The sequence below is a fragment of the Thermobia domestica genome, chromosome 11 (genome assembly GCF_964235325.1).
Source record: "Thermobia domestica chromosome 11, izTheDome1.hap1.1, whole genome shotgun sequence".
Taxonomy (NCBI): Eukaryota; Metazoa; Arthropoda; class Insecta; order Zygentoma; family Lepismatidae; genus Thermobia; species Thermobia domestica.
The window spans coordinates 64447786-64463715 of record NC_137464.1 but is presented as its reverse complement, the minus strand read 5'-3'; the positions used below and the strand labels follow the sequence as shown (position 1 = coordinate 64463715).

Below are 15930 nucleotides of genomic sequence, written 5' to 3'. Positions count from 1 at the left end.
TCAGTTGATGGCATGTCTGAGAATTATGCCCTGTGAAGAATACCCTGTACACCTATTGAAAATGGATGAAATATACACTTTTGGATTGTGTATGCGTGACTCCTTTAAACGCTGATAAGAACCACCATTCACAGCTTCTGGAATTCGAACTAGGGCCTTTGGAAATTTGACTTTTTCTTGGTTTTGGACAACCCTAGCTCTGAAACTATGTACTTTTCGCCATAGGTCCATATGGATTTTTTCTCTTATTTTGATGTGAGAAATCACCTACAGTTTGTCGGTATAGTTCATATTTTATATATATAAAATTTCGTTTTGGTACTGATCAAATTTCCCCTTAAATAAAACATAGCAATACTCAATATAATTTATTTGGTCAAGTACATACAATACATTCGAGGCGTCTCTCATTCATCCTCGAGCACAATTGAGCAGATCGATAGAATTGGCTTAAATACTTAATAAAAATACCAAATTATAATACTGTGACATTCGAAGGTCGACTGAATTTTTACATACAGGTAAGAGAGTGTGGTCCCTGTTACAAAATACTGTTATAATACCAGACGAATTAATCATGTCGCAAAATGTATTCCTCTGTTATTGAGGGGGATTTGCTTTAATAGCTCATGTCTTCCTTGCGTGCACAGTGATTTCCCTCCACCAGACGCCTGCACTGTCACAGCGACAGCCACGGAACGTTGCCAAGTTGTCTTCAGATCCAATTCCTGCGTAGTTTTTTCGATTTCACGATTCGAATCGAATTGTCATGTAATTGGCACTACCTGCTTCTAGTGTATATCCGAGCTTCTCATAGAACTGGATCATTTGATCTCTGCAGTCCAACGTTATTTTGTAACATTTGAGTTCTTGAGCAAGTAAATTGATTGTGGAAATGATGCTGAAAAAAAAAAAAAGTTCGAACATTACAAACGAAGGAATTCACTTGTCATGCAGATAACTACAATACAAAATTCGATGTTATTACTCTTAGTTTACTACCATGCTTTTAAAACGTCTCTGTAGTAACTAAAGTGACATACAAAAGAGATTAAATTAGCCACATTTTGACATGATTAAGCGTTTTTTCAGACAACACAAAGTCATACTAGAGATCCTTCGTGGCTATATGGTTAGCAACGCACCTTCGGCGTGGGAGACCCACCTTCAATTTCCGGTGGGAGTTCATGTGGTTCGGACCCACGTTAAGCTGTAGGTCCATGTCTCATATAGCTTCGCAGCTAAAAGGGGTGCTAAACTCAAACCACATTAAAAAAAAAGAAACCGGGATTGAATGTGAACAAGTTTTGTTTAAGAAAAGTAGGAACGCTGTGAAAACTAAAATCTGTATCTCATAAATGTTTCTTACGATCAAAAATTAGTCATATTTATACACGGTTACAGCATAACAAAAGTTGGTAAGATTTTATTTTGGACAAAGGAAAAGTTTTATAGCGTACTGAGTCTCATTTTTCTTCTTGTCGAAGTTACCAATGTCCACAGAGAAAATCAAATTAAAATAATAATTAATTATGTTCTCCGCTGTATGCTTTAAATATTGATAATATATAAGAATAAATATATTTTCCCCGCAACATTTCATAGAGGTCAGAGATGTGTTCCGATGATGCAGGAATTATCCGAGATGAGTTCATTTCATTTTTATCTTTTAACCCCTTAAGTGCCGTCATTTAACGTCTATGATATATTATTACTTTGTATTTTTATATCAAATTATCTTACCATGCTCCTATTGGTCAAAAGATTCGGCTGTATGTTTTCTGCTTTATTCAGTCATGTTTAAACTTAAATAAAATCCTAAAAGATTCTGCAGAGATAAAAGCAAATAAATAAAGAAAATAAAATACTTACGCATATTGAAAAGCAATAATATGGGTAATATGACTAATTTATTACTTATGAATGAAAAGTGATTTTTAGAAGTAAGAAAAGCTTCCAACAGTGCATAAACTCTGATTTCTTTTGAAAACAAAAACAAATTAATATTTTTAATAAATCATGTCACAGCCACTAAAACAAGTAGTGGTGTGGCTATATAACATTATCCAAAATGAAATCTTTGAGTTTTACGTCCCACGGTTATGCCGGTTAGGCTAAAGGAGACGGTGGTGATGAGTAATGAATGAAAAAAGTGGGAGGAAACAGGAGAACCCTGAGGAAACCCACGCGCACGGTGTTTGTCCACCACAAAGTTCACTTGGCAGGAGCTGGGATCGAACCCGGGACCCCAAGCACCAAAGGTGAATGCTCTACCACTGAGCCACCGCGACCCCCACAACATTATCCATGGCTTTGGATTGGATATTGTAACAAAAGAAACACTGACCAAACCTTCAATACACACTGTTTTTTAAACTATATTGTATTACAGTTTCGGATATCTAACATATCCTTCATCAGACACTATGGAACATAAATGAAGATACAGACATATATATATAGTCCGTGTTATGAAAAAGACTAAATTTTATTGGCTGAAGCCTTCGGCCAATCCCGTAGGTCTCCGTGTTCATTTTCCAACCAATCACGTTTCACCATTTTTGGTCTTTATAAGGGCCTTTTTTCAATGTCACCTTGTCTACGCTATCCAAAATTCTTCGCCATAATTCATTAATAGGGAAGCCCCCTGTCCAGTTCATCAGCTTATCTCTTCTTATCTTCTTTATCCAATCTGCTTCTTTCCACTTCCTTAGTATCATTCTTTTCTCTCTTCAATACTTCCGTCCTATCCCAGTTAATTTCGTGATTAGTCTTCTTAACATGTTTGTATATCGCATAGGTATCTTTCTTTCTTCTCACATCATCTTTATGTCGTTTTATCCTTTCTTTCATTCTCTTTCCCATCTCTCCTATATACTTTTCGGAGATGGTATACACATTTTGTTTAGGCTTATATGTATACAATTTTATATTAAATGAAGCTTACCTCTATTTGATCTATTAACTCGCGTCCTTCCCGCTACTCTAGCGACTAAAGCATGTCTTTGCTGCACATGATCCCAGTGAGAGATCATTAAAATCTGAGCATCATATTTTTGTTTGGATTTTATCTTAAATTAGTTACCATAGACAGACTTGAGGACATTTTTAGATTTCACAAATATACCAATATTCAACAAACCTCTTAATGACACAGCGAGAAAATATTTAACCAACTATAACACTACCGTTTACGGAAATATCAGGTTGTGTAAAAAGTACTGAACCTTTAGAAAGTCAAAATTGAATATATATTTATTGTGATTTGAAAATAATAACATGAATTCATATATTCACAATTTTGTTCTATGACCCTTGCCATTTTTCCGGCAACGCTGGTTTCTGGTCAACAATAGTTACACGTGGTTTTCATGGGCCTCTTCTCAAACGAACGTAACACCATTCAGGAAATACTGTAGAGACCAAAACGAATAATAGTCTGACGGTGCCAGGTTGGGATATGTGTTGGATGCATAGAAACCTCCCAGCCAAATTCACTGAATTTCTTACGGTCCGTTAAAGAGTATATGGTCTGTGGTATTCAACATCTTTCCTGTTGTCCAATTCCGGTCGTTTCTTTTGAATAACTGAGTGTACTCGCGCTAATATAGGTTTGAGTCTATCGTTTTGCCTCGCGGCAGTAGTTCGTGATGCACATATGCCAGTATAACATTTCTGGGTGTCGGTATGGGCCTTGCCACAGACTGTGTGGTTTATCTTCGCTTCAACAACAACCTTTTTTGCAAATTGTTGTTGTACGTTATTCACTTTTTATCACTGGTGATCAACCCCTTCAAAAACGGCTCGAGTTCGTAACATTTCAGTAGAGATTCGCACATAGAAATTCGATCGAGTAAATGTTTTTTAATCAAATCATGTGGCACCCAAACGTCAAACTTCTTTCTGTAGCCAGCCTTCTCTGAAAGGTTTAACACTGTTTGATGATGGATGTTTAGGTCATTGGCAATGTTACAACTGCTTACCTACCAGCCTTGCACGACTTTTGCCAGAATATCCTCTTTTGCTGTGATTAGTCATCCATTCCTAGAAGCATTTTAAACGTAGAGATTTCCAGAACGAAAGCGACTGAATCATCTTTTGGTTTTTGTTGATAACATATCTTGGCGATAGAGCGCAAATATTTTCACGGTCTGCACAGTATTTTGCGCCCTTTATCGTAATGAAATTGTAAAATGTAGCGCAAAGCTTTGAGGTCAACTAGTTTCAACTGACAGCTATCAAATGATGTTAAGCCTGACCCGCTGGACTCATACGCCTTCGCATAAGTAAAAGGATCAATACTTCTTTAGAGTAGCAATGTTTTAAGTCAATATCTACTGTATAATTTTGAGTTAAAATTTATTTAACTATGTCATACTTCACTTTTCATTTAAAAATATTCGGTATTTCAGTAGTAAAATAAATAAATAAATAAACACTATAACTATTATGAATCTTAAAGTTGAAACAGTTATCTGTACTCCTGAAGAAGAGAACATTTTCCCCAAAACCCGTCCAGACATTTTTAGGGTTCGACAAAGAGGAAATTTCTGGATAAAAGACAACGTTTGGTAACCGTACCATGTAGGTACCATGTTTTATATAGCCTAGCGAGAAAAAGCACGATAAACTTAAACAACAAACAAACATTTTTACTCGCATGCACTTTCTAAGCGCACATTTTGATTACTTTTCACTCTACTACAGGGAGATAAAGTTTATAAAACAGACGTTTTAAAAATATTTTTATGATTCTACGGACATTAGCACAACTTGGCTGGGAGCGTAAGATCAACCAAAATGATTCTCGATTGGGCTCTCTAACTCCTAAGCCCGGTCCTGTTCGTCGTGGTATCATTGCTATGTTGGTTGTTGTAATACTAGTTTAAAGTAATTATGTTTGAAGTTTTAAATGTATGTAAATAAAGCAGGTGCTCTTATGGTAGTTTTCCTTGACAGTTCTTTTATCGTATTAAATGTCACATGAATCTTATCAACATTACGATAACGTACAAAAAACTCTCATATTAAAAACATCTTATGACTAACATATGCGTTTCTTTAAATTTATCTGTTCTATTACGTCACTGAAAATTTCTGAGATAATCAAATTCGAAGAACTTACAGTTTACCCAGTTGCTTTCCCCTATACTCGTCGCTAACTACGACATCTTCAAGACGCCCTCTCTAAAAAAGATGATACAATAAAAATAACGAATGATTAGTGCATGGACAGTATCAATATATTTTATATTTTTTCAACTTCATGTATAATTATATTACTTAGTGTTTTAAAAATTAATAGTATAGATCAATGCTTACCAGCCCCAAAACCCAAAGGTTCATCTCCCTCCATTTAACATGTTTTTTATGTTCTGAATTACATTCGACTTATTCTCCTGTTTAATTAATTCTGTGAACTCTACAGAAAGTAAATGGTGGGGAAGAGCGTTATCACTTGCTAAGTATAAGTACTTACCAATTTAATGGAAACACCTGAAAAAAAGTGCAACTAGCCAGGTTTTATGACGTTGGACCAACTGTCGCCCTCAGAACAGCTCTGATGCGATGTGAAATGGAGTTGTAAATGGAAGCAAGTAGTATATTATAACATTCCGCGTGCAGAGTATCACTCAATTCCGTGAGCAAGGATGGAGCAAATTGTGCCGGATTCGTATCTCCGAAAGGACAACAGATGTTGAATTATTTTCAGGAGCGGACAGGGGAGGTGTTCAACTTCATCCTGATATTTCTCTAACTACGCCCAAAGAACATCTGAACCATAGTTCTGTAAACTAACGACATAATCAGGACATTGCGGCCCAAAGCATCACAGAGCTGCCGCCTCCATATTTCACGGTTGGGACGCTTCTATGGGCGTCCGCCACACACAAATATGACGCGTGGTCTGAGGTAAGGTGAACGATGATTCATCCAACCATATCACACGTTTCCAGTCATCAGCAATCAATATTGCCAGTTTACTGGCGTCATGCTAAAGCGTTATGGCCCCTTAGCCGTTTCGCCTGTGTAACCCGATCCCCTATGTTCATGTCTTGTAACTCGTGACTGAATGTAAGTGTCGACATAGACTGTAGTATGTGTTCTTGGACTGCCAACACAGATCTGTTTCAGAGTACTCTTTTCCCAAATATTTTTAGCATCTGCTGCATTTCTTTTCACAATTTTGTGTATAATTAATTGCATTTATTTATTTTTGTATAGAATTACTTGACTGTTCCATTCTTTTATTTTGAAGGTTTTAACGTTGCGCATCATTTTTTTTTCAAAAGGTAGGGAAAGGTCGATTTGTTGTCGAAAGGGATCCTAGAGTTATCACCTCTTATACTATCAGCTCTCAAATGTTATTTTAAAACAGATTATGGTTGAAATAGCAGCATTCTGCGAAATAGTTAACTCTTCCTTAAAGAAAATTTTATACAATGATTTCGAAGCATTTTTTCTTTTTCAATTTTACATCATTTTATTCCCTATTATAGAGGGTGTTTCTGAACTCTTGGGTCAAATTTATATACTGATAGAGGGGTCTATTATAAATATTCTGAGATAGGGAACCTAAGATCAGAAACTCCTATTTCCACTACGCAATTTTGAGCAAGTAAAAAGTTGCACTAATTGTGTTTATCGTGTAGATATAACCTGCTTTATTGTACTAACATTGAAATTACTACAGATTCAGATCCAATACATCTGATGGGTCAGTTTTTCATAACGCACGTTTGTCTGCGTAAGTTTTCATACGAGAAACAATCGCTTCTCAAACTTTGGTGCCGCTAGCAGTGAACCAACACACGATCGAGTTGTGATGTTTACACAGCGATAGTTGTTTAGTGTCTTTCTGGTAATCAAAGATGAAGAATTACAGTTACGAGCTTGCAAACATGCATTTAATGTATGTTGCAGCACATTGTTGTGTTGGAAAGCTGAATGGGTGTACAGACAGTTTTCAAACAGACGTCATCCGAATTGGAAGGCTTTTTTTTCGTAGATACGAACTTGAGAGAGTGTGTGTCTTCAACAAGAGATACAGCACAACAACAGATAGCCAAGATGTTAGACGACCAACTTTTCGCACACCAGAGTACGAAAAAATGGCGTTAGGTCGCGTGGAAGAATCGCCATTAACAAACACCCATCAAATTGTCTGTCACGTACACACTTAAAAAAATAATATAATATGAAGAATATGGAATATGTGATGAATACTAAGAGAGAAAACTGCACTCCTATCTCACAACGGGTGCAAAAAATGAGGCCAAATGATTTCACACCCAGAGTGAAACTTCCAAGTGTTTCGTTCAGGATAAGGCTCTTTTACCCTTGACGATACTTTCAGTACATGTAATCACCGTATATAAAATGATTACAATCCACATGCAGCAGCAACAATTGTGTATCAACTTGTCGACTGGGATTGTACAGTATCAATTAATAGGATCTCTTGCCGCTACGCTTCAATACACAACAGTATCTGCTGTTCCCTCGAGATACACTGCTTGAATTATTGGAGACTGCAACTCTGAATGTCTGCGAGAGAACGTAGGTGCAACATGACGGTGCACCTACTCACTCCAATGTTGATGATCGCCGATATTTGAGTACCAACTTCTAATCGTTGGATTGGAAGGAAAGGTCCTGTCAGGTGGTCAGCACCTCGCCTGCCTTCATTCCCCTTGTTTACTTGGTGACACGTCAAGTCATTGGTGTGAAACTCCAGCAGACTCCAAGGAGGATTTGCTTGCTATGGTTCTAATTACATGTCTGATTGCACAACGTATACCGGAAAATGCGGCAAAATTTCATGCAGCGTTGTGCAAAATGTATCGAGGTTGGTGGTCTCCATTTTGAACAGTTGTGAGTTGTTTGTACGTACAGTGAAGTAGTGGTTTGTTTGTAATAAAAACTAAGTAGTCAGATGTAATGCTGTGCAAAGTAAAACAGGTAGTATCAACACGATAAACAATATACTTACTGAAACTTCTTATTTGTTCCAGATGGTGTGGGGCTTGCAATAAGCTTCTCCGACCTTAGTTACCTATCTCAAAATACTTAACAGTGGATAGTCTGTATAAATTTGACCCAAGAAGTTAGACACCGTGTATTAAGTTGCTTTTTATCATGTCAATTACATATGAAGCAAGGAATATTTGATCTCATCATTAGGGTGTATCGAAAAAGAAAGAAAAAAAAACTATAGTGCGGAAAAGTGGACATTTGTGACCAAAAAGACGGCTGATTTGTAAGATCTTTTAGAGGTCGTCTAGTTGGCGCGCATCGATCTTGAAGTTTTCATAGTGATTTGGGTATGCAACACGCACAATAATTTCACCAAAACTAATTGTGGGCTACTGTGTGGAATAGTTGTAATAAAAGTTATACAATATCAAATAGTTTATATCATTATTTCAGGAGCTCGTTATGAGGCAAAAGACACATTCAGATTTTTGGAGGAGCCTTAGGCTCAAATATCCAAAACCAAATTTGGTTCACTGAAATATAGGTATTTCTTAACATTGTGCTACAATTTTACACATGTACAACTTTCACCACATGCTCATTTCGGGACCTGAACTTGGAACCATAAATGCTGCTATAACTCTACACCTATACAATATTCGACAGTTTTGATTGCAGATTTGAAATCTACAGGCAAAATTACATGCAGGTGTAAAGTTTTAGCTTCATAGCTCCTATGATTATTGAAATAAACAATAAAATGCAAAATCACACGTTTTTGAGTCGAGATCTTGAAGCTGATGCGTAATTAATTACTAATTGACTATAATGGTTGGGAAAGTTTTATTTTGGGGAATAACTATTCGCAAACATGTCTTTCAATGTACAAAAAATTATCAAAATCTGAGACCATGAATTTTTCATCATTGAAATAGAATGATTCATATACTAGTTGCAATAGTTATCTTAAATTATATTTTATGAGATAAGAGATTAAAGAAGAAGCCAATACCCATTAGCTGTGGTAGTCGAAAGCTAATTTAACAAATTATTTGTAATAAATTTGATACGGCACCTTTACAGTTTTTATCTGGAATAATTAAATTTTGCATATAGTAAGGAGGTTCAATAACTAGTAACAACATTTAAGCCTGTCTATAATCGTACAGAATAGGCGGTCAGTGGCGACGCTACAGGGAGGCGAGGAGGGGCGACCGCAACCCCAATATTTTTCTCGCCCCCCACCTTTGTCCTCATTTTTCTATGTACAACCGGTGAATAATAATAATATGTATGATACAACTAATAATAATAATATTCAAAGTAAAACAAGTGTGGTTGCTTCGCCTCTCCAAAATTTTCCTTGCCTCCCCTCAAGCTCTCCTACTATTACGACTGTAGCGCCTATAGAGTACTCTATCAAACTCACCCAACTCAATCATGGGTGTTATAATAAAATATTTATTGCAAGAATAACTTTGCTTTAACATAGGTGGTAGAAAAAATATTATACGTAAAGTTTTACAATACGTCCTCAAATTAAGAAAAAAATCTCTATTTACTCTATATCCAGATAACCCCTTAGACTTCCGATAGACTCTTAAGTACCACTTAACGTCATTTCCGCAGAAACATGGTGCGCGGGATCGTTTCCAGTGGGCGGAGATTAAAGGACTTTTGAAAGTAAATTTCCTTCGTTAATATTGTATACTGTATATACAAGCATATGCGGAGCTAGGAATTGTCTGCTGGGAGGAAGGGGCAGTGGGGCAGACCTTTTGGTCGGTCTCAGAGGTCTTGGTAGATGGCCTTCTTATATGTGGCATTTTTATTTTCTCTCAAAAAGGGGGCAATACCCCCATAACTCCGTCCATGTATACAAGAAAGAAATTTATATTTATTCCGCATGCAGTTCTTGCAAATTAAAATATAAAAATAGTGGAAATCTTCATTCCTGTCGGGTTTCGAAACGATTTTATTCGGCATGAATCTGGCAACATAATTCTTTATGCGCCAATGGGCACTCCCAAGTGTTTGTTATTCTGTTACGGTACGTTTTTGCTTCGACTCATCTTGACGAAGCTGTTTCCATACAATTAACTGCAGTAGTCGTGTGAGCGGTAAGGGACAATTTATTCACATGGTAGCAGGGAAATGTCTTCAATAACAATAGAAATGGTCCTATGTTTATTCTAGAAGGAGTCACGTTTTAAATTATTTTATCCGGTGTGCTTATATCTCCAGCATACTTCCTTCTCAGAAAAGGATGTTTCAAAGTGAAAGCCAATATGGGCGATTCTCTGGCAAGTGGTCCATTGTCAGTAAATTTTCAAAATTAATTTGAAACTATGATGATTATATTTTTCTATTAAGAAATAGTGTAACTATATACTGAGACATTTAAAATCTTTTTGTAAAATATATTTACTACGTTTTGACCACATAAACTTTATCTGTTCTACACCATGCTCAATGCTGTTCACATATCCCAATTTTCAAATAATTTTCGAACTAAATTCTAAATCTGTAATTATATGAACAATAGCAAAAAAAAAAAAAAAAAAAAAAGAAGAAGAAGAAGAAGAAGAAGAAGTGGACCTTTGGCAAAAGATTTACAATTTTGTTTTAAAAATGTTTATTCTGGTAGGCAAAAATCGTATTTTCTCACGTCATGTTTTGCTGTTCCGTGCGTAACGGAAAACATGCATTTTTCGTCTTTCCTTTGTAAGTGTAGAAGATAAAGTATTGAAACTTTTGCTCCAAAGTAGAATTATTATTAGCCTGTCAGTGGTACTTATTAAATTTCTTTATTATCCTTCTTGTCCCGTGCGTAACGTTACGCACGGGACATTTACGGATTTATGCAAGGAAGTGAATAAAATTGAGTTAAGATTTGAATAGTGTTTATTGTTATTGAGATTAAGCAATGAAGAATAAACTTTTATATAACTCAAAGAAACATGAATTTGCTGAGAGAAACTAAACCAAACACAATTAAACGTAACTACTAAAAACGTCTACGTTAAGTTACAGAGAAGTATTTACCACGAGGTTTAAAAACAAATTATTATGATAAATCACACTTTTTTTCTTTCTATTAGAAAGGTAGGTTCTAAGTTGGTTTGACAGTCTTGTAGGGGGCAAATGGATTCTCTTCAAAACTCTTTAGTTCTTTACAAAAATGGCTATTGTTTCTGGAACTTTATAGTATATTCTTTCACCCTTTATCCGAAAATTAGATGCTTGAAGTATATTTAAAACTCGATCAAATGAGACATAAGATCTGTTCTTTTCATCAATGCAAAACTTTGTACAACTGTTGTCCATGCATTTCAGATTTGTTATTCTAATGTCCCCATCTTCTACATCACTTTCAGACACACATACATACCGATATTTAATCCTATTTCTGGAAGAACCACAATCAAATTTCACTAGGAAAAATACACCTGATCTAATATTGTCCGTTCTGAGCTCGAGAGTTGGAGGGTTGGAATATCATTATGAACATCGTCTTCAAAGTTGTATTCTGAATTAATGTCTCATCTCTTGATGAATATATCATTCTGTACACGCACTCTTTTCGTATTTTCCTTGAACCAATCTAATTTGAATTACGGGTATCTTGTTCTTCACATTTTAGAGTGTTTTCCTCTTCTAAATGGTCAACAACGAAACAATGCGGAATGAGTTTTGCAAAAGGAACGTGAGAGGAAAAGAGTTAATTTTTTAACTTGCCTATAACGCTGCATCCTTACTTTATTTTTCAGTCTCACCTTGTTCCTATGTTTAAGTCTAAATTTTCTAGCCCTTTCTGTGCCATTCATTACTTTTGTTGATCGATTCAGTTCATCACTGACACTATTACTTGGAACAGAGTTACTTGCCTGTGAATTCATATTATTTAAAAAAAAAAAAAAAAAAAAAAACTCGGTAAAGCAAATCTTCACTCTAAAGTAACAAACAATTATACCAAAGAACCAAAAACCAACTGTTTCCCTTCAATTCACTTTCCTGCATTTCATCTGACAATGGCAGCGTTTAAACGATTCACCGTTTGGTAGGTAGCATAGGAGATCGACAGCTCAACAGTTGTTAATCAGCGCACAGACAAATACCCCACAGATATGGTAATAACACTAAGCCAATTGCCTCGCAAAGTTCGACTTTGATACTTTGGAATGTAATTTAATTCATTTAAATTAAATTATGGATGCAATTTTTTATGCTTGTTAATGTCCAAATTTTAATCTTAAAATATCGATCTCTTTAGTAAGGATATTGCGTAATAACAATCTTAGAACAACCAAACAATTGCATGGTTACTTTTCTGTCCCGTGCGTAACGGCGAGTCGAAAAAGAAAACATAATGTAAAGCTCATTAAATTCTATTTTTCAGTTTAAAAATTTAATGCACAGTAAGGAGAATGAACATAGGTGATGGCATATAAAACGGAAATGCTGTTATAAATCGCAGAGAATGTCCAATGAAATTGAGGTTGTCAAATGAGCTTTTTGTCTGAATCCCGTGCGTAACGCTTAATTTTGGCATATAACTCAAATATGCAATTGTTTTGAATGTTTCATTTTACTTAGCTATGCACTAATAATTTCTCCCTAATTTTACATACATTTTATTTTATTTGAAAATACATTTTTGTTTTAAAAAGCAGTTTTTGTGTACAAATGTCCCGTGCGTAACGCTGAGAATCGCCCATATGTGATCATTGCCTTATAATTCGGAAGAAATGATTTTTTCTCTCTTATGAAATGTTTACTTACCACAGCACACCCATGAATAAACTTCTGCTCCACAACAAGCGACGCAGCACCTGCAATCTTCTTTTTGTTCGTGTCTTCTATGACAGTCACGTAATAAGTGCCGGGACAAGATTTCATGGCCTTGAAGCGATCTGGATTTAAAAAAAAGAACAATGCTGAAGCAAATGATTGAGGTAAATATTTTTCATGCTGAAGTAGCTCTATGCTTATCCATACAGCTCTTGCATATACAGGGTATTTCGAAAGAACACCGACAACATTTGGGAGGTGATTCCTGACACCAAGATAAGACAAAAAGTATAGACCATCCTAGGTGCACAAATGCTTCATTTCGGAGGCTGTTAAAAACATGAAAAATGAACTTTAAAAGTCCATAGCTCCAAAATTATGGTACCAACCATAGCCGGGTCTAGACTTCACTTAGGAACTAATATAAGCACTATCCAAAATTACATGTTTCAGAATCCTAAGGTACTTACGAAACAATTTATGTAAAGGGAGTTTGGCTACGGGCATATAATTTGAAGTACTCACCAACTACCTCTATAAAATTTGTTGCGCAAGTAGCGCAGGATTCTGAAACCTAAATATTTGAATACAGCACATACTAATTCCTAAGTGAAGTCTTGACCCGACTACGGTAGGTCTCATAGTATTGGAGCTATGGATCTATGTGCCGACAATTGCTGCATATTCCGTGTGATGTGTATTTTCTGAAAAGGATTGCCAAATGCAATGAAAAGTGGGAGTGTTCCCGAAATCTGAATGAAAAAAAAAAAAAAAACAGTGGTTAACCACAGGCCAACTTCCAAGACCGGCCGTCAAATAGGGCCACTTCGAGCATAAAGTCATGCTCTGTGTGTGTGGAGACGAGGGGGTAGTTCACCTCGAGCTCGTTCTGAACGGACGTAAAATCAATGCCGGCCTTTAATCGCAGAGCGGATGCGGATGGGTTGCTGCTGTGTTCTGCACTTCGCAAAAATGTTCTGCATTGGTAAACCGAAAGCACGCCGCACTACAACAAGATAGTGCAAAACCACACTGAGCTCGAAAAATGCAACAAAAGACGTGGGAATTAGATAGTATTGAACTGATGTCACAGTCCTGACCTTGTTCCTTCGAGTTATTACCTGCCTTGGTCCACCGCGCACTTCCTGAAATAACTATGCTTGACCAACCAACAAGAAATGGAAAGCGCAGTGACCGGCTTCTTTGCTTCTAAGAACAAGACGTGACATCGACGTGGAATCGATGAACTAGCAGGAAGGTGGCTTCAGACAGACCAACGCGATGAGTTATACTTTGAATGTTAACCTATTTTTATCGTGATGAAATAAATACAGGTACGTTTTGTACCCGAATATTGCAAGACTTACGACTCATATTGTAATGTTGAATACACACTTCGCTCGTAATATTGCCCTATTTTTAAATAAATGGGTAAGTAATAGTCGACCTCCGACAGATAATTTCATGTAAAAATTAACAACAACTGTCTCAGAAACATTCATTTTCGCTATTTATTTATGTATGAAACTTCTACTTCCTTCGGCTGTCGGTATTTACCTGACAATTTAATTATTACTCAGCTCTTCGGAAACCAAGACTTCTAATCCTTATTCATAAAATAGCTTAGAAAAAAGATCAGAATTAATTTTTCGATATAATTGTGTTGCGTTCATATGATAATACTTTTTTCTCAATTATAATACTTGATATACATATAATGTTCAACCCATATATGAGATTTGGGTCCGCGGTGGATCAGTGGTAGAGCGTTCACCTCTGGTGCATGGAGTTCTTGGTTCAATCCCAGCTCGCGCCAAGTGAACTTTGTGATGGACAAACACCATGTGTGTGGTCTTTCTTGGAGTTTTTCCGTTTCCTTCCACTTTCTTCATTCCACCATTTCATTCGTTTCTCATCATCACCGTCTCCTTTATCCTAGCCGGCATAATCGTGGGATGTAAAACTTAAAGATTTCATTTCATTTCTATGAGAGATTTGTCATACTTATCCTTCTTTTGCTTCGATTTAAAATTCAATCGTAATCTGCATTAACTTATATATTACTGATTCAAAATACGCAATATACACAAAAAGGAATTAATTGATATTTTACACTTATATTTTTTATGAAATGCCTATAAGCAGAACATCTAATTAGAGGTTTTAAAATGCAGACAATCAGCAACAAGTTTTATTTTTCGCATCTATTTGTATGTGAATACACTAAAATTTCAAATTGGTTGCTTTGTTCAGCCACTCATAATTTTATATAATACAGAATTGAGTTTAAGATAGACAAAATAGAAAATCAGATACATATTTACATCTAAGTAAAATAATTTGAATTGATATATATTGTACCCATCAGCTGTTGTATATACTGAGAAACCGGAATTGCCAGCCGTTCTGCATGTCCATATGAAGAGTGCAAATTGGATATTTTAAATTTTACTATTCTTAAATTAATTTGTGAACTTTATATATATATGAAAATCTCCGTTATTCCTTCGGTAGTAATTTTCTATGGACTTAAGAGCTGTGAATAATCATTGATTGGAGAAGTGAATGCTGACCTCCAAAGACACCATTAACGAAATTTTTGTATGCAAATTAATTTGCCAAAAAATATAATTCATACGATAATAATAATAATAAATAATATTTTTTAAAAGCAAGGACTTTCAAAGTGTTTTAATAAGGGAATAAAATTCTAAAATGCCTCTGCTTGTTGTTCAGATAAATTACAACTACTTTGCGCATTTTAGGAACAAAAATAATTATTAACATAGCCTTTAATGTCGTAGCGTAAAATTTTGTTGCATCTTCGAGATTATAAACCTTTATTTTTATTTTTAGCTTCTTTTCTTCTACTTCCATTGGCTAAAATCTACTACCCAACTTATGATAGCACGATGTGTATAATATATTTAAATTATGATTCCGGTACTGGCCGTATCAGAACTACTTCCATCAACTAATAGCAATGAAGGCGAGAAATAAACTTAACAACAACAACAACAAAAAAAAAAAAAAAAAAAAAAGTATTCCTTCTACAACCAATCATTGCGTCAAAATTGTTTTTCGACTATCAACAAAACTGATACCATTTAATCAGGGGCGCACCCACGTGCTGGTCCACCAGTCCGAGTCCCCTAACAAACT

At 35.7% G+C, this 15930-nt stretch overlaps 1 protein-coding gene across 1 annotated transcript in view; it reads right to left on the bottom strand.

The window, feature by feature from the left end:
• Positions 1-355: 355 nt before the first annotated feature.
• The window catches only part of Gnpnat (glucosamine 6-phosphate N-acetyltransferase), a 49836-nt gene continuing 34261 nt past the window's right edge, over positions 356-15930 (bottom strand). Inside the window, exons 4-6 of the mRNA XM_081730485.1 lie at positions 12760-12890; positions 5126-5187; positions 356-901 (exon numbers count right to left, since the gene is read on the bottom strand). Coding sequence (XP_081586611.1) covers positions 748-901; positions 5126-5187; positions 12760-12890 — 347 coding nt within the window. The 3' untranslated portion in view covers positions 356-747. The remainder of the gene's footprint in view (positions 902-5125; positions 5188-12759; positions 12891-15930) is intronic.